Source organism: Phlebotomus papatasi, chromosome 2 (assembly GCF_024763615.1).
Source record: "Phlebotomus papatasi isolate M1 chromosome 2, Ppap_2.1, whole genome shotgun sequence".
In the NCBI taxonomy this organism is placed as follows: Eukaryota; Metazoa; Arthropoda; class Insecta; order Diptera; family Psychodidae; genus Phlebotomus; species Phlebotomus papatasi.
In genome coordinates, this window is record NC_077223.1 from 65,336,703 (window position 1) to 65,358,105 (window position 21,403).

General features: G+C 33.3%; 2 protein-coding genes across 2 annotated transcripts in view; both read right to left on the minus strand.

The window, feature by feature from the left end:
* Positions 1-8,695, minus strand: part of LOC129803897 (calcium uniporter protein, mitochondrial) — a 178,787-nt gene extending 170,092 nt beyond the window's left edge. Inside the window, exon 1 of the mRNA XM_055850773.1 lies at positions 8,389-8,695. Within this exon, the coding sequence (XP_055706748.1) occupies positions 8,389-8,481 (93 nt within the window). The 5' untranslated portion in view covers positions 8,482-8,695. The remainder of the gene's footprint in view (positions 1-8,388) is intronic.
* A 3,880-nt stretch (positions 8,696-12,575) lies between these two features.
* LOC129803880 (bifunctional heparan sulfate N-deacetylase/N-sulfotransferase) overlaps positions 12,576-21,403 on the minus strand; it is a 195,440-nt gene continuing 186,612 nt past the window's right edge. Inside the window, exon 7 of the mRNA XM_055850745.1 lies at positions 12,576-19,322. Within this exon, the coding sequence (XP_055706720.1) occupies positions 19,220-19,322 (103 nt within the window). The 3' untranslated portion in view covers positions 12,576-19,219. The remainder of the gene's footprint in view (positions 19,323-21,403) is intronic.

The window sequence follows — 21,403 nt, forward strand, 5'->3', positions numbered from 1 at the left end:
TTTTTATCAATTTTTAGAGACAAAGATATACGTAAAACATGTATGTCTCATTTTTCTCTCCTTCACAAAATCTCATAATGCATCCCAAGGCTAAAATCCGCCTTTGGGTTTTCAACCTTTTTCAATGAGTTTTTTGTGTGCTCTGGGGAGCGCTTCGCAGAAGGGTAGACAGACAGACGATGAGCGTGAACAAAAAACAGTAGAAAAAACGAGACAACTGATGGCGCGTGATGCCTCTTTTCACCACCAGGGGACATCACGGATGCTTTGAGTAGCTCCGCGAGAGCTTGAATCTGGAGCTTTTTTTTCCTTGACGATGCTCTTAAGGCTGAGCAGCAGCAGAAAAAGATTTCTCATGCCATATCAGCTTTGAATTCGTGCAGTGATTGAATAAATAGTAATGCCAATGGTTTCACATTGACAAAAAAGTAAACCGCCTAATAACAATAGAGGCTGGCATGAGAACAACTTTTGACATGAAAGTACCACTTCAGTCGATACAAATATTCACTGTCACTGACCCAAACACACACCGAGAAGGGATGCAGTGATATAGTAACGGCACTGACTGCTCACAGAGCTGTGATATAGAGCGGCTACCCATATCGGGGGATAAGATAGAATAGGAGTGGGGAAGCATAAGGTGCCCAATTGTGGTCTGGATGCATCGGTAATCCGAAATGGAGAACCGACCCCTAGCAAAATCTTATCTTATCGTGGAGTACACAAATATTTCGTTTACATACGCCCGTTATCTTAAATTATCCCATTCTCTTTCAAAATTCCTTTAAAAATTTATCTGTCATTCTCTAAATCGGCCTTCGAAACCTGCCCTATATTCCCCGTGAAGATTTTCAATTTTGAAATATCGCATTTCTTTAAGTCTTTAAATTAAAACGTGACAACGACAACCCTAACAATAGATAGAATATGGTAGCATCTAACTCCTTTAATCTCGTGAAACGTTTAACTCACTGAAAAGTTCTAAAAAGTTTATGCTTTTCCACAAGAACCACTTTGCTATTGAAAAATGATTACTGTTTGAGGATGCATATAATGCATAATTGCTATCAAAACCGATATGGGCAAATTAGACTACGTTGAAAAGATTTAATGGAGGAAGGTATGGAATGTCAGGATGGCAGAACATTTGAATTTCAATTTAAATTAAATGATTGTCCTTTTCATGAACTACAGTACTGTCTCTCTGTGTCTCTCTTTGTGTCGGTTGCATTCAAAATCAATTTGTTTACATTTTGACAAAGTACTAAAGAAAATTATTTTCTTCGTAACTAATTTTTCTTGTTTTTAATTTTCTTAATTTTATTTTTTCTGTCTCATATTATATTTAAAATAACACGGGAAATTCTAGAACAATAGAAAAATGATAATTTATTAAAAGAAAGAAAAAAAACCGTTGGGAATTTCAAAAAAAGTTGTGCATATTCAAAGAGAGAACTGTCAAAAAAAGTACCCAAACTGTGCATATAGCGAGACAGCACTGTAATACACTTTTGTGCAAATTGTCACTTTGAATTTTCGAACTTCGAACGGATTTTACGTAACTTCTCTTTAATTCGGTACACTATAACTTTAACCTAGAGCGAGCTCTCAAATCGATGTAACTACTAAACTTTAAGAATTAGGTTATTCTACCCTAATAGGGTAAGATGGGGTAATTTGGAATCATGTCTATTTTGAAATTTTGAGATTTTCTCACTGTTTTAGATAGTCAAAGAAAAAAGAAAGCCATGAAGAAATACAAGACTGCATTTCAGGGTACTTCTTCGTTGTTATCTTTTCCTTTATCATCTAAAACTGTTAGGAAATACTAGGAAGTACTAAATTATACATGATTCCAAATTACCCCATTATACCCTAAACAAACATATTTTTCTAAAATTTGAGGAATTTGAAAATATAAATAAATAACTTTCCGGTGTTTTTTCGTTTCGTCCTTTTGTAACCTACCAACCTTAGAGGATTATGTGCTCGCTAATGTACGTTCCCTACGTTCCCTATTAGCACGATCTCGGCTCAATAATAACCTTTCGAAGAGACAAAGCCATTCCAAAGGCAAGAAAAGCTTATTCGAAAATTGACTTGAAATTTAAAGTGAAGCTTCACGTATTCGACGCTTTAGCGCTGGCTGTTCTTTTAGTTCGAAGTTCCACGGTACCCAGCAACGAAAAAGTTCCCTGTTCGACTTGTCGCGACGGTGGCGGCCTCCCAAATGTTCAGAAAGTGGTGGCCATCAAAGAGAACTATTGCTTCAACCGCGTTCGCTTTTTCCCAGCCCGTAAGGATTTACATTGGACCGAACCCTGTTCCAAACGCGTTTGCTGAACGGTGTTCAAACAGGGAACTTTCGTTGCTGGGTATAAATGTCATTCTTATGAGCTTCCCAGTAACGAAAGAGTTTTGGGTTCGAAAAATTTTGACAGTGGCGACCCCCCAATTTCTTCAGAGCGTGGTGGTCACCATCAAAAACTAATTTAATTCTGTGCGGTGGCCACCAATGCGGCGGCGCTACGGTATTTTCCCCACATTCACCACCAAAAGTTCGGTGTTTGTACAGTAGTACGACGTGTAGGACTCTGTATAGTACTTGTCTTATGGAAAATTTGTACAGCGTGACACAAGACGTTCCTGGAACTTTGTTCCGGATTCGCCTGTCAGATGGCTGATTCCTCAGAGTTTTGTGAATTTTCTTATTAGTGAAAAATGTTAAATTAGTGTTTTTTCAATCAATTGACCAGCAGGATTCCAGATAACAGTACAGGTACGTGATAATTTGATTGCAGTTCTGTAGAGTTTTTCATTTTTTAGGTCTTAAAAACACTGAAATATAAAAGTGACGCTTAGTGAGCGTCCTTTGGTTTTTGGGGCTCCCAAGGCAAATTTTTTTTATAAAATATTCTTGAAGAGTCCCAAATTCAAGTTAGTAGTGCTGTTTAATAAGAAAAAAAATATCTGGGCAGTAGATGAAAAAAGGTTGCATTAGGAAGCTCTAACCTCATTCTAATTCATTTTCCATCCGGAAGCCTTTTTTGGGCCCCACATTCAATTTATAATAAGGTGTGAGAATTTCCTCAATCTCCATGGATAAGTGTATTGGGTTTAAAAAGGATTTCTTTGATAGGATTTTTTCTTTAATTTTTTTTTAGGGTAATTTAGGGCAACATGTTTTCATTTCTCAAACACTTTCTGTCCGGAAGTATCTTTTCTAGGGTTTCAGATCGTAATTAAGGATAAAATAATCGTATTTCCTCAATCCTTGTGGATCTGCGTGTTAGGTTTAACCCTTTAAGGACGAAATACTTTTTACTGGCCGAAAATGAACAATGAAAATGAAACCGATAATCAAAATCAGTGACACGTTTTACATCTAACCTTGTAAAATCCAACAGTCTGATTCGGTGCATTTTTTACCTCTACATGATAGGGACAAAAATAACCTAAAAAATCAAGAAATTTTTCTGACGATACCAATGAATGATAATTGCCACTCTAATGAAAAATATAATGTATATGAGCGTAGTAACTTTCTATTCACAAAAGGGTTTTGCTTAAAAAAAATTGGAATATAAAAAAAGTAATTTGAAAAGTGCTCAATTTTGAGCTTAAATATAGCAAATAGCTGGACATTTGTAAAAAATATCCTAAATTCCTACAACTTTAAAAAAATATGATACTCTCATGAATACAGAACTACGGTGCGCTTCCAATATTGAAACCATCACAAAAAGACAGCACTATTGTTAGATGTGGTCTAACAAACAAAGAAAAAGAAAAGTAACGTTTTTGCTTATAACAGCAAATTATTTGAGGATCTGAAAAACTGTTGTCGCAAAGATTAAAAAATAAAGAATATAAATATATGAATTTTTCGTTTATATCTTTTCAATTATGTAAAAGTAAATAAATATTTAAAATAAAAGTCTTCACCATTTTTAATTATTACTGAGATATTTCATTTAGGTCTCAAATAATTAAGACTAAAAAATAAAGGCCGCCAAAATATGAATATTTCAAAATTTAAAACTGTGAGCCTAGGTAAATGCTTGACGTAGACTGAAACATAGATACGTTCTGAAAAGGTCTTGACATCAGCTACGACATAGTAAAATTTCATCCCAATCGGATGAGTTACAGGTGATCTTATAGATCTCATGCATCTTACCCTTAGATTGAAGATCTTCAATGTCGTTTATTATTAAAAATTGTTGATTTTTTAATATTTATCAGAAAGTGCAGTCACCTGCACCTTATCTCAAATGTAAGCTTTTTTCTTAATTTTTTACATAGTAAAATTTTATAAAATAAATTCTAATGAAACAAAATCCATTCACTAACAACTGAATACAAATAATTTTACCCGTGACATTAGCTCTGAAAAATACGACCGATTTTAGTGTAAATTTTTCCCTGATTTCGTACACATTTCACGAGATATCTCCAAAACTACGTAGGTTGCCAATTTGGGGTTTTCGGTTGCCTATTCAATATTAAGTTGGCTTTTATTTTGGATTTATATTTTTTGCTAATTCATTCTACATTGACAGAAAACAGCTAATAAACCCAAAATTTTTTTCGGCGCGCTAGAAACATATGGGAAACATAGGAAATGTCATGCCTCTGATTTTACCCATTCACTCCCCTCCTTTCATTTTAACTTTTGAAGAGTAAAGTTAAGAAATAGCGAAAAAAGGGCAAAACAATAAAAAGAAATAACTTTAGGTAGTCAGGAAAAAATACTTTATCTACGGGTCACACGGGTGACCCAATCGTCTTTAAAATGTTAAAAATAATTTATTTGATAGTTTTTTCGTTATTTACTTTTAATAAGAAAATATTTTTATATGGGATTTTTAAAACTATTTTGTATCATCGTTACAGAAAAACTGGAGTGCACCGAGTTAGCACTTATTGAGAGCCAGCAACTATAAACTTACGTCAAATGACGAGAAGGACGGACATAAGCGGTTAGGAAAACATCGGCAGAAAACATAATTTCTAATTAATTTTAATAAATTTTTCAAATTTTCTCGATTTTGTATGGTATTCGCACTTTCACGATTTAAGTAGCACATTTTGCATTTGGGTATATTGAGATGGCAACCCTAAAACATTATACTTCTTTCGTATTTTAATAATTAATATTTCAAGTGGAACTTTTTACAAGTATTTAGATTGGACTGCTCATATTTAACACATAACTTTCGTTCTAAAATATTTATTTTTTTGTTTTTATTTCTATAAGTAACTTAATTGCCGTCACTTATTGAGATACAGAAATGTCATTTCCTGGACATATTTTCTGTCTTTCCCTACGTTGTTTTTGCGTTTAAATGTAAATAATTTTATATTATACAACTTTCTAAAACATAACAAAAAACAGTTTCTATATTTGAGAAAAAAATGAATCTTTGATGCAAAACATGTTATTTTAGCGCGATACGCCACTCTTATTCTTAGAAAATACCAGTATTACACATAATATTTCTGGAGATTTGACTCAGATTTTTCACAAATGTGACACTTTGCATGGATTAATACAAGAACACTTTTTTAATAAAATATTATTCAATAGTTAATTATTATTGAAAGAAATAGTTTTTTGTGCCTAATTATCATTTAATTTTTATCACTAGAATGAATGAAACGCCATTCTTTAATAATCTTTTTAAGAAAATCAGCAAAAAATATTTATGAAAATTTAAAATTAAGGAAAATATTCAGTATAAAAATGTACACAATTTTCTATCTAATTATGTAATGAAAAATTAAAAAATCCCAAAAATGCTCAAAATGCCACTAAAATCGCGAAAGTACGATATAAATAACATAAAAATTTGTAATTATATTAATTAATTGTATTTTATAAATTTAAATGCAAATAAATTTAATTTTAGTATATATTTTAGATTTATTATTAAAAATACGGTTAAAACCGGTAAAAAACCGTTGTTCAGTTGAAATTAAAAAAATGTCGTTATTTTAAAATTCAAAAATTGCGAATTCCCCACAGCATTTTCACCACTCAACCCCGAACAAAGTTCCTGGAACGTCTTGTGTCACGGTCATTAAAATTTCCATAAGGCAAGTACTATACAGAGTACTACTTGTCGTACTACTGTACAAACACCGAATTTGCGTTACTGGGTACTGAACGTAAGACCTCTTTCTCTTTTATCCTCAAGCTCTTTCTCACCCACAAATCTGTGTGTTTTTTAAGGATATCTCGAAAGATTACATTTTTTAATTAATTTTCATAAAATAAATAGATAAATAAAAATAATTAAAAACAGCAACATTTAGTCATATAATATTTTTTAAGATAGAAAAAACTTATTTAGAGATTTCTATACACATAGTACAACGTCTTTTATTGTCAGCTTGTTTCTTAAGTGTTTCCTTTTGACTTTTCTAGCCGACTATTGTTGATTTTTCAACACTGAACATCATTGCCCTTATTGTCACTGCGTCTACCATGGATTCTCCTCTCTCTGAGCTCAAGTGCAAGTATTTTCTCACACATCTGCAGTGTGATGTATTTCCTTTTCATTTTATGCAGCAATATTAAGCAAACAACAGGGATTCTTTTTAAGCTTATAATACATTAATATTAAGAAACTTGACTTGTCTTCACATAATCAAGAAAAAAACATTTTGAAATTATCCGTTGTTCGAATTTGAGGAACTTGACTGTCATCCGAAATAGGTAAGTCTGGCCTAGATCATTTGACTAAATTTAAAGACCAAGGGTGGACTGATAACTTTTCGATACAATAGATTCGATGGTATCGATAAATCTGTATCTGTTAGATTAAAAGAATGATGACTTTTTACGCATCATTATGCCAGGCCATTTATTGTGACATTCTTAATATAATGTAACAGTTGATAAATATTATTTGTATTAGCTACAAAAACTACAGCTATCGTTTAAATTTTTTAAAAATCGACAGTCGATACTATCGAAAAGAAGTTATCATGTCACCTCAGGATTTTTTCTATCAATCACCGATATAATGCCTCATCGAATTAAAGAAATTAAAATTTCGAACATCGAAATGGTGTAAAAGAAATTCTACCGGTAAAGGAAGAAAATCAAAAGGAATAGAAGCTCAGTAAAATTAATTTGTGAACATAGGGTTTCATTGCCATTAAATCTTCCTTTTTGTGCTTGCCATGCCGAACAAGAATAGAAATTATTAATAAAGCCGAATTTGTTTATCATTATCACAAAGCTTTCTGTCATTTTACATGAATCATTCTTCATTCATATTCGCTTTAATCGTGAAACTGTATATAACTTTCAAGGCTACAATCTTTTCAATAATATTTCTACAGAGATGTAATATAATTTAGCATAATTAGCATTTGTTGAACAAATTTGAAGAACTATGTTTATCGTTTAACCTTTTACAAAAGAAAAAAAGCAAACCAACAAAGTTGCCATAAACCGATCACAGCCTACTAATTATCAACTTTTGAAGAGAAATCGCGGTTTTCGTTTACGTTTTTTTGCCGTTTGATATCAATATTTATTTGCAACTCACCTGTATGTTTATACTTTCAATTCTGTGAATGATAATTTTTACGCAATTCCAACATTCTTCAATCCATTGGAGTATAGGTATGATCAAATGATGCATATAAGTACTCTTATCGCTTATCTTGTCCCTAATTTTGATGCCTCACTTTCAGAATTTTGCGATAAAGTAAATAAACATGGACAAGTGTATCAAATAAATATTTTCCTTTCGGAAATTTGTTAGGGTTTCCTGATAAGAATCAAAAGAGGGGGTCTATTTGTCTGAGATTGAGGGGGAAATGATGAATCATTGAACGGTCTTTCGAGACTTGGAGAGTCATTTTCTAAGAACTTGGCATGATTTATGGATTTTGCCGAATCACTTTGACCACCGGATGGATCCTTTCAGCGGGGATAAGGATTTGGGTTAATCGGTGATTTCTCTTTGATCATGTGGGTGGAAAGTTCAAGGCCTACTGAGATGATTTTCCTCCCTCGAGCTTAAAAATAAACGTTGACGCGCTTTTCCGCGAGGATTTGTAGCGCGATTTCTTCGCAGATTCCTCCATCTGGCACTCTGTGTGGTGCCTCGGGCAGCTATTTTTGGGCCACCACAGCCCAAAAATTGCCTCACGGACAATTCTCAGGCGGATTTTTCCTCCAAAAAACACACCCTTTTTCCCCCCTCTCACACACACAGAACCTTTCTGCCCCAAAAAAAAAAACACTCAGCACACGACAAAAGGAATTTTTAAGGTGAACCTTGCGTAGAAATTCGCCCTGTTGAATGGGATGGGGCGGTGGAATGGGTTTGGTGGCGGAGCCCCCGAATGTCCTCTGAGACTTACCTTTCGACTGTCCTGGGCGCCAGCCAATGTTTTTAATCCAAAGCGTGCTAGATCGATTCTAAGTATCTGACAACGTGCTATTTGGACCGACATTGCACCAGCTACAACACATTTACAATAACATCGCACAATTGGACAGACTGTGGACACTTTTTAGCATTTAGGGAGCCAATTCTCTGGGATCGTCACAACAAAAAAACACGAAAACTCTTCACTCGACACGGCCACTCAACTTGCACTGGCGCACTGACAGAATTTTCCGACCATAACACACATACACAAACACTTGACACTTTTCCACGCGTTTGACATTTCGCCCGGCTCGCCCTTCAACCATTTCTTCCACCACAATAGAGAAGATTTGGAAACTTCCACCGAAAGAAACACGCACTTCCACACTAATAAACTTTTCAATGGAAAAAAAGTAACAAAAAACTTGGAAACTTTTCTATGCCTCCTACATAAAGACAATGAACTCATGCCAATGAATTGTATTTAAGCAGAGAAAGGAGAGAAAGTGTCAGAAGTACAGAATTTTCCCAAAAATTTATGCAAAAAAACCAAACGGTTCCTTTTTTGAATTCACTTCTAAGTTACTGGAAGCGCCATCGCAGCACAGGCCCCACAAATTCAGTGCTCACAACCTCTCGCCATCTGCATTCCAACATTAGAAATTCAGTTTTAAAAATCAAAATTCTCTTTTTCGTTTGAGAACACTGAGAAAAATAAATTTTTTTTAACCCTTTAACGACGAGACACTTTTTACGGACTGAAATCAACAATAAAAATTAAACTGGGAAACTTAACACTTGGAAGGACCCTAGTGGCAGCCGTTGCCAATTTAGTTTTCAATTTAATTTTTTATAGTGGAGAATAGGACAAGGGCTCATAATTTTGGACAGTCTGCTTATAAGCATCGATGTTCCAAGTTTGAAGTGCGATATTTTCAATACTAATTTACTTTTTTTATTACTCTCTTTCCAGAAGGGTTGTTTAGAAACTTGGCAAGCTATTTATCATCTCATTTTTACTAAAATTAGTTTTAATACGTTTAAAAATGAATTGATATATAGAGGTGAATTTGACTCTTATTTTGGACAACTTGTTTATTAATTTGGCCAACTTGGCTGTAAATTTGGACAGCTAATCCGCCTCAATAGGATGCCCATTGTTCTTCATTTCATGAACCAATCTTACCATGTCCTCTTCCTGTTCATGTAAGGGAAACATAGAATGTCACAAGAAGCCCGGAAACTTTCCATATCATTCATTAAAGTGAGTTGACTTCGGTACTCCAAGTACGTGCGGATTCGCTCATTCCCTGGCCTTTCCGGGAGACTTTCAAGGTTTTTCTCGCTACATCTCTTTCGTAGAGATGATGCTCCTTTGTTTCTCCAGGCATTTGTCCAACCTAGTCATCACAAAAGCTAAAACTTCACGAAATTTCGTGAGAAAAACACCTGTCCAAAATAAGAATCATCACCTCACTGGTGAATGTCTTAAAAAATTTCCCATTTTTCACACGAAAAATATAATTCACAAGGCAAATCTCACTTCAGGTCAAATGTACAAATCATCAGTAACGTGAATCAAAACAATATTCAATGAATATTCAATAATATCACTCAAAAAAACCGAAGAAACATTGTTAGTACTTCACCACAGCTAAATAAGACAGAAGTAAACAAAAAGTTCTGTCATATTTCTCGTAAGCAATTGCTCACACTGAATTTTCAACAAAGCAATTTCAACTCAAATCATATTCAAAATTTATTGTATTTAGTGTCAAAATCTTCCAAAAAGAACAAATATTTAGATAGAATTCATTTATTCATCAAATATTGGAATAAAAATCCATAATTTTAATCAATGTATTTTTAGTGTCCAATTTTATCATCAAAGTGTCGAAAATAAAAAACTGGACAAAATTATGAGCCTTTCCCCTATATCATTTCGCCTGGAGGCCTGATTGAATGCGTGCAGAATTTATCTGGCTATTTTTTCGTTATAAAATTTTTAATAAAAATTAAATATTAATGTAAATATATTGCAAAAACAAAAAACTGCACTCGGAAGGACCAAGTGGCAGTTGCTGCCATATGCATTTTATATGGGACTTTGATGTTCTGCAGATGTAATTTTCTTGACTGTTAGTGTATAAAATCCTTAAAAGAACAAATTGAAAGTCTTTTTGCAATATTGAGAAGAATTATGGGAAATATTGAATTGGGAAATATGAATAATTTTGGGAATTATTCAATTTTTTTCTTATTTCCCAAAGCTAAAAATCCATTTTGTTAAGCGAAGTTAATAGAAAATAGTTAATAGTATTAACTATTGTTCATAAAGTAGAATTTTTGCTTTGAAAAATAAGAGAAAAATTGAAACATTCAAAGGCTGCCGCATCCAAAGGCAGACCATTTTCCCTTACTCCATGTTTCTGGTAAATATGAAAACATCGAATGGTTAAAAATTTTTAAATACAGTACCCAAAGAGATTAAATTTCTGATTCAGATACCAGAAAAGAACTGACTAAAGCTCCGAATGTTTAAATATAAGTAAAAATATCAAAATATCATGTCAAATTCTATAAATGGCAGCGGCTGCCACTTGGTCCTTCCGTGACACTTTTAGTTAGGGTTCTACGAAGTGTTAAGAGACTTGTTAATTTTGAGAGAAATCGTTTTACATTATTTCATATTTTTAATGAAAATATTTGATGTTATTCAATGAAAGTCCATTTCTTAATTAACTAAATTTTATTGTGATATCATCCTTAATAAGATTTTCTAACAAATTAAATGAAAATCGTATGTGGCTAAAAGTGCTTACTTTTTTCGGCTGTGTAAGTACCGTTGGCCATTCATTTTCCCATACGTGGCGCACCTCGCGGATTTCAGTAAAAACAATCGTGACTTTTGACTGATTTTTACATCAAATAGAAAATGTGCAAAAAGTCGTTTAAGATACACTAATAATCACAGAAAATTGGTGTTAAATAAGAATAAGACTTGTGCTGTGTTTTTGTGAAAGTTTTCGAAAGCTATTTCTTCTCTTATTTTATTGAAATTGTATTGGAAACAAGTGGCCAAAAGTGCTTATACACAATGGTCAAAAGTGCTTACAAAGTGGCCAAAAGTACCGAAACATGCATAGTTGCATAAAATGCATTTTTCACTAAAATATCCAAAAAAAAAATGGGGATTCTCTTGGATTATTAGGAAGAAACGGCTTTAAGGTATCTTTGTACAAAATTCCGTTTTATTTAAATAAAGATTATAAAAATTACAAGCACATGAAACCTTAAAGTGGCCAAAAGTACTTACTCCACCCTATTCTGCAAGCGTCTCATATTGTGCAATTGTATTGTGTGTGAATAAATATGTGGATAAGTTTATTTTTGCCAAATACCACTCAAAATATTGTGACAGAGACTGTTCAAGGGATTACTTACCAGGAAGATTTCTTGAACACCAGGAGTACAGTGCTCATCACAACAATCCAGTTTGCCATGGTTTTGGCCAAATTAGTAACTTCAAGCAAAAAAAAACTCTTAAAAAGCCCGTGATATAGATTTTGAAAATGGTATGTACACTTCCCTTGAGGACAATAGGGTCATATATGACCCGGGGTTTTTCCGAGTTTTCACGCAATGGAAAATTTTTTTTCTTTGTGGCTTTTTTCTTTTTTTTCCTTTGGGGTTTTTCCTTTGTAAAACTCAATTTTACATGAATTCATCTGCTGAATAAAAGTGTGACGCGAAAGAGTTAATTTTCACAGACTTGATTGACTTGATCACTAGCGGAATTCGTAGGAAAAAGAGAACGGATTCTTGCGACAGAGTTTTTTATAGTCTTTCTCCGGGGGAAATCGAGATGATTTTTTTCGATGATTTCTGAGCCTTAGAAGTGTCAAAACATAGAAAACACCCGACTGACCCATAATGACAAAAGGTAAAAACAACGAAAAAGTACTCTCGTAAAGTCTTGTATACTTCTTTGTGGTTTTCCTTTTTCATTGACCATCTGAAAAACAGTGAGAAATCTCAAAATTCCAAAATAGACATGATTTAGAATTACCGGAATTACCCCATCTTACCTCACTTAATTGAGAATATGACATGTCCTGATAAATTTCATTTTCAACAACATTAAACAAAAAATTATCTAGATAGAAACACGAAAACTAATTTTTCACCTTTTTTATTGTCAATAAAGGATTTTCCACATTATTTTTATTTTTAAATATTTTCTCTTCCCTTAGTCGATATTATCATTAATTTTAGCACATTTTTCCTCTTTAATATTTACATTAAGTTTTTTTCTTCCAACACATCCTTTCCACTCACCAAACCAAAAAAATCTCTCATGTTTTGCAATTTCTGTTTTTTTTTATCATTCACTTTATCCCATTTTTATCTTGTCTATTTCATTTAAAAATCTACAATTGATATTTTTTCCTTGTTTTTTTCATTAGTACCTAAAATTTTATGGCACAAATAATGGGATGTTTTTGTTAGAGATTACTGTTATTCTACTTTTTTTTTATCTGCCATTTTTTTCCACCAGAAATTTCAATGGCACATTTTAAGCCTTAATAATTTCTTTATTCAAATTTTTTAGTGAAATTGTTTATAATTATTTTCTTTTTTTTTCCTGTCAATCTGGCGATTTTATCGGTCTTTGCGATATGTTTTTCTTTTTATTTTCCATGAAATAATGGAGAGATTTCCCTTCAAATTTGACTGAAAAGTATTTTATTCTGTGATATGTAGTCCATAGGAAAAATCTCTCTGCTTCAAATTGCTCCAAATTGAGTAGATTTCGTGCAAAGAAAAAATTGACACAAAATTTCCATTTTGAACCAAAATTATTAATCAAAATTTCTCATTCAAAACATTTTCTTTCGCCCCTTAATAGTTAAGATAACAATACATAATCTCTTTTGATTTGCATAAAGTTTCAATATATTATAATTTATTCCCACCTCGGAAATTTACTTTTTTCCTACTCATTCACACAAAATTTTACTGTTAATAGTTGGTGAAGATGATGCAATGGTATAATAAAAAAAAGCTTTGAATAAAAGAAGAACTTCAATTGAATTTTCCAATGAAAAATTCATCCGCAAAATATTTTTCCCAGTACTTTTACCTTAAAAAGTTTTGCCACAGAATATTCATTTTGAATTTTATTTTAGTGTTAATTACATAATAAAAGTAGATTTATATAAAAAAAAGTAATCACTCAACTGACGTCAATGAGAATCCAACGTTATTCATTTTTCTCTCAAATTTGTAAAATTATATTTCGACGTAATTAAGTAGGATAAAATGGGAGAGGTAAATTGAATTGAGCCTGAAGAGGTATATGTCCAAAATAACTCACATAACTTTTACAATTTAGCAAAAAGAACCATTAAAGTCTGTTGATTAAAAGATGAGTTAATTGAGGTTATGTTCAATGAAAAAGTAAATCTATGCGACTAAAGCGCCTCTGGAATTAATCAAACGAACTTCATATGTTCCGGAAACTTGAGGCGTTTTCCAAAACCTTTTATTTAAGTTTACGATCTTCGAAATCATTCAAATAGAACCGAAAATATGGAATATTGAATCCCAGAACTCTCACTTTCATTAACTTGAATGTAAATAAAAAAAATACACCTGAGGTTAAATTCACTAGCATAACCAGATAAAACTGATTAATATCTATTAAATTCGATGATTGCCTGATCATAAACAGACATTTAGTTTTGAACATTACCATTTATCTCGTACAACACACCAGTTCTTAATAATCCGAGACACTTTTCTGTTCACTAAAACCATCAAAAGTAACCAAACTAATATTACCTTCTTACAAAAGCTTTATAATGTTTTCAGAACAGAAAAAATGCTTTAAAATTCAACATAATCAAAATAAAGAAATAAATTTTCTTATTAATATTTTCTAACTAAATAAATCTTTATTTGATGCCCTGAAGAGTCTATCTATCACCCAAAACATAAATAACATTTCACTGGAAAAGCACGCAGAAAACCTTCTCATTTCACTTAGACCAATATTTACTCAGCCACCAATGGCTAGAAATGAATTGTAAAGCTTCGAGGAAATCTTTAATAAATAAAGAAATTTAAATGAAAAATTGAGAGAAGAATTTTGTATATAATTTCTTTCTCAGAAAGAAAATTCCAAACGAATTTCACTGGGGATGAGGAAAAATATTTCTTTGCATATTACTGGTATTTTATATCAAGAAAAAAAAATGCTAAAGAACATTCCTTCAAGACATTTTCTTTTAGGGAGAATGGTTGAGCTGAACTGTAATTTACGAGAAACTTCGAGTGGGTTTCTATATTGCGAATAATTCTTTAATTTGGCTGAAAATCAAATTTAAATAATTTCTTGAACCTCTGGAACGATTTTCTGCAAAACTATTTCACTGACTTTTTCATTTGGTCAATGCTTTAGCCAAAACATTCCAATAAAATTTTAGAATGTGTCAAACATGACCTTAAGAAATCAGAATAAAATTCTTATAAGTTTCTTAGATGTCACTCCAATAAGATAACAAAGGTGGATTGTAATAGTGCTTCACAGGTTATCAATTTACTAGTAAAATTCAATCGATCAAAATTTTACCTATTGTTCTTCTAAATAGAAATCAGATGGTAGCGGCATTACTATAATGGCCAGTCTATACTTGGGACCACCTCGCAGATATCTTCATTTATTTCCCACAAATTAATTTTGAAGAATCACAAAATTTGGAATATGATGTACTATCATTAAACGAAAATTTAAAATCGATTCACTTTAATATTTCGGTACAATACTAATCAATTTATGTAAAATATTTCTCTGATGCGGATAACGATTAAAAATACGTCAAATTGTTAAGAAATGTACTACCGATCTCAAAATTTTTAGCAACTAAATTTTGTATCTTCAATCGAAAATATTTAGTACTATTTTTCAAAACTTGTTTCCTTAATAACTATATGTCCTTTTACTATTAAATTTTAATAACAGTTTTAACAATAAATATAAAATTGAGATGAGGCCATAAGTTATGACGAAATTGATAGGATTACGGACTTGTGGCCACGGTATTTGACATGTGGCACCCTCACACCATATGTGTAACTATTTTGATTTGAACTTGAAGAGTTGTCAATTGTAGGGTGGAATAACCGGCTATCGCCATGTTTAGGAAAAAATTAAATTCATTTAATCATAACTTTTGAATCCTTGTTACAAGATAAGTCAAATTTGACACAAAGTTACTTAGATGTATTGGCTCTAGATACGTGAAAACAATAATCCTAGAACATAACGCTGGACTACTTAAAAAACTGATTTTTATTAATAATGCAAAAATAACCATTTCGTCGCCACTTTTTACCACTTTTCGCCAGTTTTGTAAAATTTGTAACCACTTCTCGCCACCCACTTGAAAAGAACCACACTCGGTTATTTTAGGCAATGCTATGAAAAGAATACATTCACCATTTCTCTTTCCTTGTGATCACTTTATTATTACTCTCTTTAAATGATTTTTCTTCACCTTTATTTGAGAAATCAAATTATGGGGCTTTTGCAGAAAGTAAACAATGCAGATTTGACAACTGAGAATGTACGAAGTGAAGTTAGCGTCGCCTATTGAAAATATATGGCGACAGGTGGTAAAATCAATTCCAGAATATTACCACTTCTCGCCATGCCTCATTTTTATACAAAAATAATATAAAATGAAATATTAAGTGACTAAATACAAATTTTATGTATTCCACAAGTGCAATTAAATATTCAATAGACAAATTATTTACCCAAATAGGTATTTTTGGCCTGATGAAAATTTGACGACACTTAGTACATTTGGTAAGAGATGTTGGATTCGATGCACTTGCTTAAAATATTGCTCTAAAAAGTGATCAAAATCGTGAATCCAAAACGAATAATTATTATTTTTCGATTCTATGCGTAGAAGCAGAAACAATACAAAAAAATTGCGACTCATTTATTTCATAAATTGCGAAAAATAGCGATTTCAATGTAAGTGGCGAGAAGTGGGGCAATGGCGAGAACTGGTGATTCCACCCTATTGTTTTTATTCAATAGTTCAGTGTTTTCTGGCAAACATCTGTTGAAACCCTGTAGCCGATCGGCCGCAAAGTTTCACAATAACAGAAAATTCCCTGGAATTTGTCTTCTATTTTTCCGCGAGAGTTTCCGTGGAAATGAATGCTAATATTCCGCTTTGAATTCTGCGGAGTTATCAGCTTTTTTTTGCGTGGATTTCCTGGAAAAAAGTCCGAGGAATTTCCTTGCAACATATCTGAGAGCATTCCCTGGAAATTGATTCAAAATTTGAGTGTTCGTCTGATTGATGAACGCTCTCCAAGTTCTAAGCTGCCAATTGGCACTGATCGTCCATATTTGTGGATGTTTTTTTTTTTCTGGAAATTCTCTATGAAAGTTCCACGAATTTTTTAATCAATTTTTGGAATTATTTTGAAGAAAAATATAAAAAAATCCACTGGAAAAGTTATGGAATTCCGTAATATTAAACCACGAAAGCCTCTAAGGCCGTTGCATGGAAATTTCCACGGAGAATTTCATGGAAATAAAGAGGATTTTTCCAAATTTTTAAAGGGCTGACTGCCGATTATACGCTAATAACACTCTGCAACAAATTGACAACTTTTTTCTGTCTCAGAGGTCCCACATGGTACGTTTGATAGCGTCGAGTCCCCTGATTAAGAATATGGTTTTGGTTTAGCTCAATCACGTCTCAATTTTTTTTTAAATTAATAGTTTAATATTTTTTCTGCTTTGCCTTACTTTATCCGTTCTATCTCAGGTTCTGGTGGACGGAACTTAAAAATTGTTCAAAAATTCAAAAAATTGCTGAAATTAGGGATTTTATATTTTTGGAAAATGATGAAAACCAACAAATGAGGCATTTAGAGTGATCGGAGCGCGATGTCTTAGATGAGAATTTGTAGTCCTAAGTGGTGCCTATCGTCTGGTGTCAAAGGATTTTTAATATTTTGTTTAGTTTATTTTATATAAATTTTTAAAACCTCATTTTAAGACCATTGTTTTGGTAATTTTTAGAGAAACTCTAATTTTCCACCCTGAAGGAATGGTTTTACAAAGTTTTTTGTTATTAGCAAAGTTGAAGCACAACTAATGACCTTTCCAACGGACCCACATTTTTTAAGTTCCGTCCACGAGTACCTGAGATAGAACGGATAATGTAAGGCAAAGCAGAAAAAATATTAAACTATTAAATTAAAAAAATTGAGACGTGATTGAACAAAACCAAAACCATATTCTTGATCAGGGGACTCGACTCTATCAAACGTACCATGTGAGACCTCTGAGACAAAAACCGTGTTGCATAGTGTAATCCATAAGAAAAGCCGTGGAAATATTCGCCAGAGAAAAGTCCATGGAAACTCGCGGACATTTCTTATTAGACGGTCCTATACAGAGTTCCGCAAACGTCCATGGAACGCTAGGAAGAAATTTAGCGTCAAATTCCATCTCGGAAGCTTACGCGGATTTTGAGCGGTAAAATCAGCGGACATGGCAGAAAAGGCTGCTGGAAATCCAGTGGAATCGCTGCGGCCGTTGGTTATAGGGTACCTTCAATTTCCCTGATCGAAGATATAGGGTTTTCAAAAATAAATCTTAAAATGGCCATAGCTTCCCTTCTAACTGTCAGAAAATCATTTTCAATGGCGCAAATGAAAGGTCTTGTGAAAATCTACAACAATAACGTTCTAAAGAATGTAATTAAATTCAAAATTCTATTAAAAATTCAAAAGAATCTTGGCGACATTTATTAGTGTTGCCAGATTTGTCCACCATTGTGACATTTTTCTTATTGGCTTCCGGATCGACCAATTGGAAATCAGTGAAATTATTTTGCAGAAATACGATACAATAGATACATTTCAGCGCTAAATCTGTGGGAGAAGTATATCTGCATCTGCCCCAGATTTTCGTAAAATCGCATTTTAGTTTTTCCATCAGCATCTTAAGAAAATTCCAAGTGATTCGCTTTTCTTTTTTTTTTCTCCAGAGAAAACCCGCTATTTTTTTTCTCAACTTCAAAAATCTCTTCAAACTTTCAGTAGAAATATTTTCAATTGTCATTTTATAGAGGGTAATGCTTAAGAGATTATCTCTTCTAGATTTTCTTTTTAATAAACACAAAATGTGGAAAAAAGAATAGACCCACAAAGAATATTGGTTTAAAATGCATTTGCATGGATTAAGCTGAGGCAATTGAGAGATTTTGCTGGAGAACTCAGCAGGACGGAAAATAGACAGATGGACGGTGAATTCCTCATCTCCCACTTTTTCTCGTCCTCCCTTTTGCCCAAAGTCAATTTTCTTTCTTCTCTTTCTCAATCAATTCTTCCTGGATTTTTTTTCATCCTTTGACTCTCACTGTTTTTTTTTTTTTATTTCACTGGAAAATAAATTTAAATGGATAAAATCGAGCCAAATGGAAGAAATACAATTTGACATTAAAAAAAAAAGAATGAACTTTTGCATCATCTTACCCGTAAGAATAAAATTAAGTAATAGTAGCAAATTAAATACTTCTGTCGGTGTGATTAGAAAAAGTTTAAAATTAAGCTAAACATGGAGATATAATATATACCCCCTAGTCCCTCCCCCTTCCCTCCTTCCAGCATCAATAAATACAACAATTGTAGTTGAAAGAAATTAATTCTTCCAATTAGGCTCTCTGCTGCTCAATATTTCCCGGGCAGGAGATTTGTCGTCCCACTGCGGGATTCTCTGCATGTTATGATGTCGTGGAGAGATCATCTTTGAGCCACTGCGGAACAGGACGAGAACCCAATTTCTTCAGCAATTTCACCAAAGCTGTATTGTGGCTCAAGTAGTATCTGAAAAGATGACCAAAAATCACCATCAAAATGTAAGACGAATCGGTTCCGCGGCTAAAGACCCTGCCGTTATTTTGAATCCCTAAAGACTAATTGGGTACGCAATGTGCCTAGTCCCTAGGGTTAGCCCTCTGAGTGGGAGGTGAAGGGTGTGCATCTTTACCGCCATATAGTGAGCTTGCCTTCCGATGTGCATAAGACTATGGGCCTGGAGCACTCATGCCTTCCTCTGGCATAACGCTCTTGCAGACAATCAGTTGATCTTCAGCTGTGAGTACAAACGCACCCTTAACAAGAGAATCCTTGTTGGGCCACCACCACCAGTCGCGCTATTTTGCCCGAATTCCCAAGATCGCGAGTAATTCATCTCACATATTTTCAGAAGTGGAATGATGCCCCAAAAACCCCATAGATATTGTGGAGTGCGATCTTAATTTACCTAAGTGTAACGTAAAAAAAAAAAAGTGCAAATGGTCAGATGACATTTTTTAAGACATTGAGTGTTTTAAAACATTGAACAAGTAATTATAAGAGAAACTCCAAGTATACAGTGAAATTTGGTTAAATGCTGGAAAGGATGTACAGGAGAGAGGCGTCTAAAGTTGATTTGATCGTCCGAGAAATGAATGAAATCATCACACAAGGAAAGGCATGAACGCAGTTTATCAACAGCGGACACGGAAACAAGAGATAAGTAGAGATCTATTTGAAGTATTCGAAAAACTTTCAATGAAGAAACTACCAACGTAAATCAGTAAATTACATAAATAATATCAAAAGAAATCTAGAATGACAACATAGGGAAATATTGAAAACTATTGAAATTAAACGGGAAGATCAAAGATGATTTGGAGTGCCGCTCTCCATTAAGGGTATAGGAAAAAAATGTTTTTTTGTCTACGACAGGGTCGAGAATTTGGAAAAAAGAACAGAGATCATCTTTTACTCGTTTTAGAGGGGTTACAATTTTAGGAAAATTTGCATTTTAGGATGCTTTTAAATATATTGCGGCCCAAATGTTATATTGCACTGAAAAATTAAGAGCGGATCGTTTGCTATTTATTTAGGATGGGTTACAATTTTGGGAAATTTGGATTTTTAAGATGCTTTTAAGCAAATTGCATGTGCAGATGTTTTATTACACAGGAAAACCCAAATTAGGACGGGCGACCGTTTTTTTAATTGTTCCTAATGGGTTTTAAGTTTAGAAAATTTTGGTAATGCTTTTAAGAATGTTGCATGGCAGATGTTTTATTGCTAAAAGAAGAAAGAGAAATGCATCCCTTTTTTCGCATACCTGAAAAAAAGTATTAAGTAGTGATGGTCAAAAAAAAAAGAGAAAAAATTATATTGCATGCACGGAGCTCCAAAAGAAAAGATAATTTGCATGAGCAGTAGAGACAGTAAGAAGGATAGAGAGAGAAAAGAGAGGATGCATGTTACGTATATTTTATAACAGGGAGGAGCAAAACTAGATCCTTCAAATCAATACGCTTTTAAAGAAAATTTCTCCCTCCAACATTGATCCGTTGAAAATGTCTTTTGGTGGGTATTTTAGAATTTAGGTATGCAGAACAACTCAGTAGATCATCAAGTCTCTGAGTGAACAGTCAGTTAAAAAAATATAAAATCCAAGTGATCTAGTGAAAAATTTATATAACAGTGAAAAAAATCAAAGGAAATTCGAAATGTCGCTCACTGAGAACATTTCCCATTCTCAAGACGATATACCTATATCAGGAGAAAACCTAAGAGATAACACTGATGAATCAGGAACCTACAATGATAACTCAAGAGGTTCTACCATTGGACCTCGAGAAGTGCCCTCAATTATACCTTTGTTTGACCCAGATGACGCTACTACGGAAGAAGCTATGGATTGGTTGGAGGATGTGGATGCTGCAAAGGAGATGTATTCTTGGGAAGATCATCGTACTGTGTTGTATGCTGCTATGCAATTGAGGGGAGCAGCAAAGATATGGTATAATGGGGCAAGAAGATCTCTTAAAACTTGGGAGAACTTCAAAAAGGAAATGGAAGTGAATTTCCCACCCCGACGAAATCTTGCACAAATACATGAG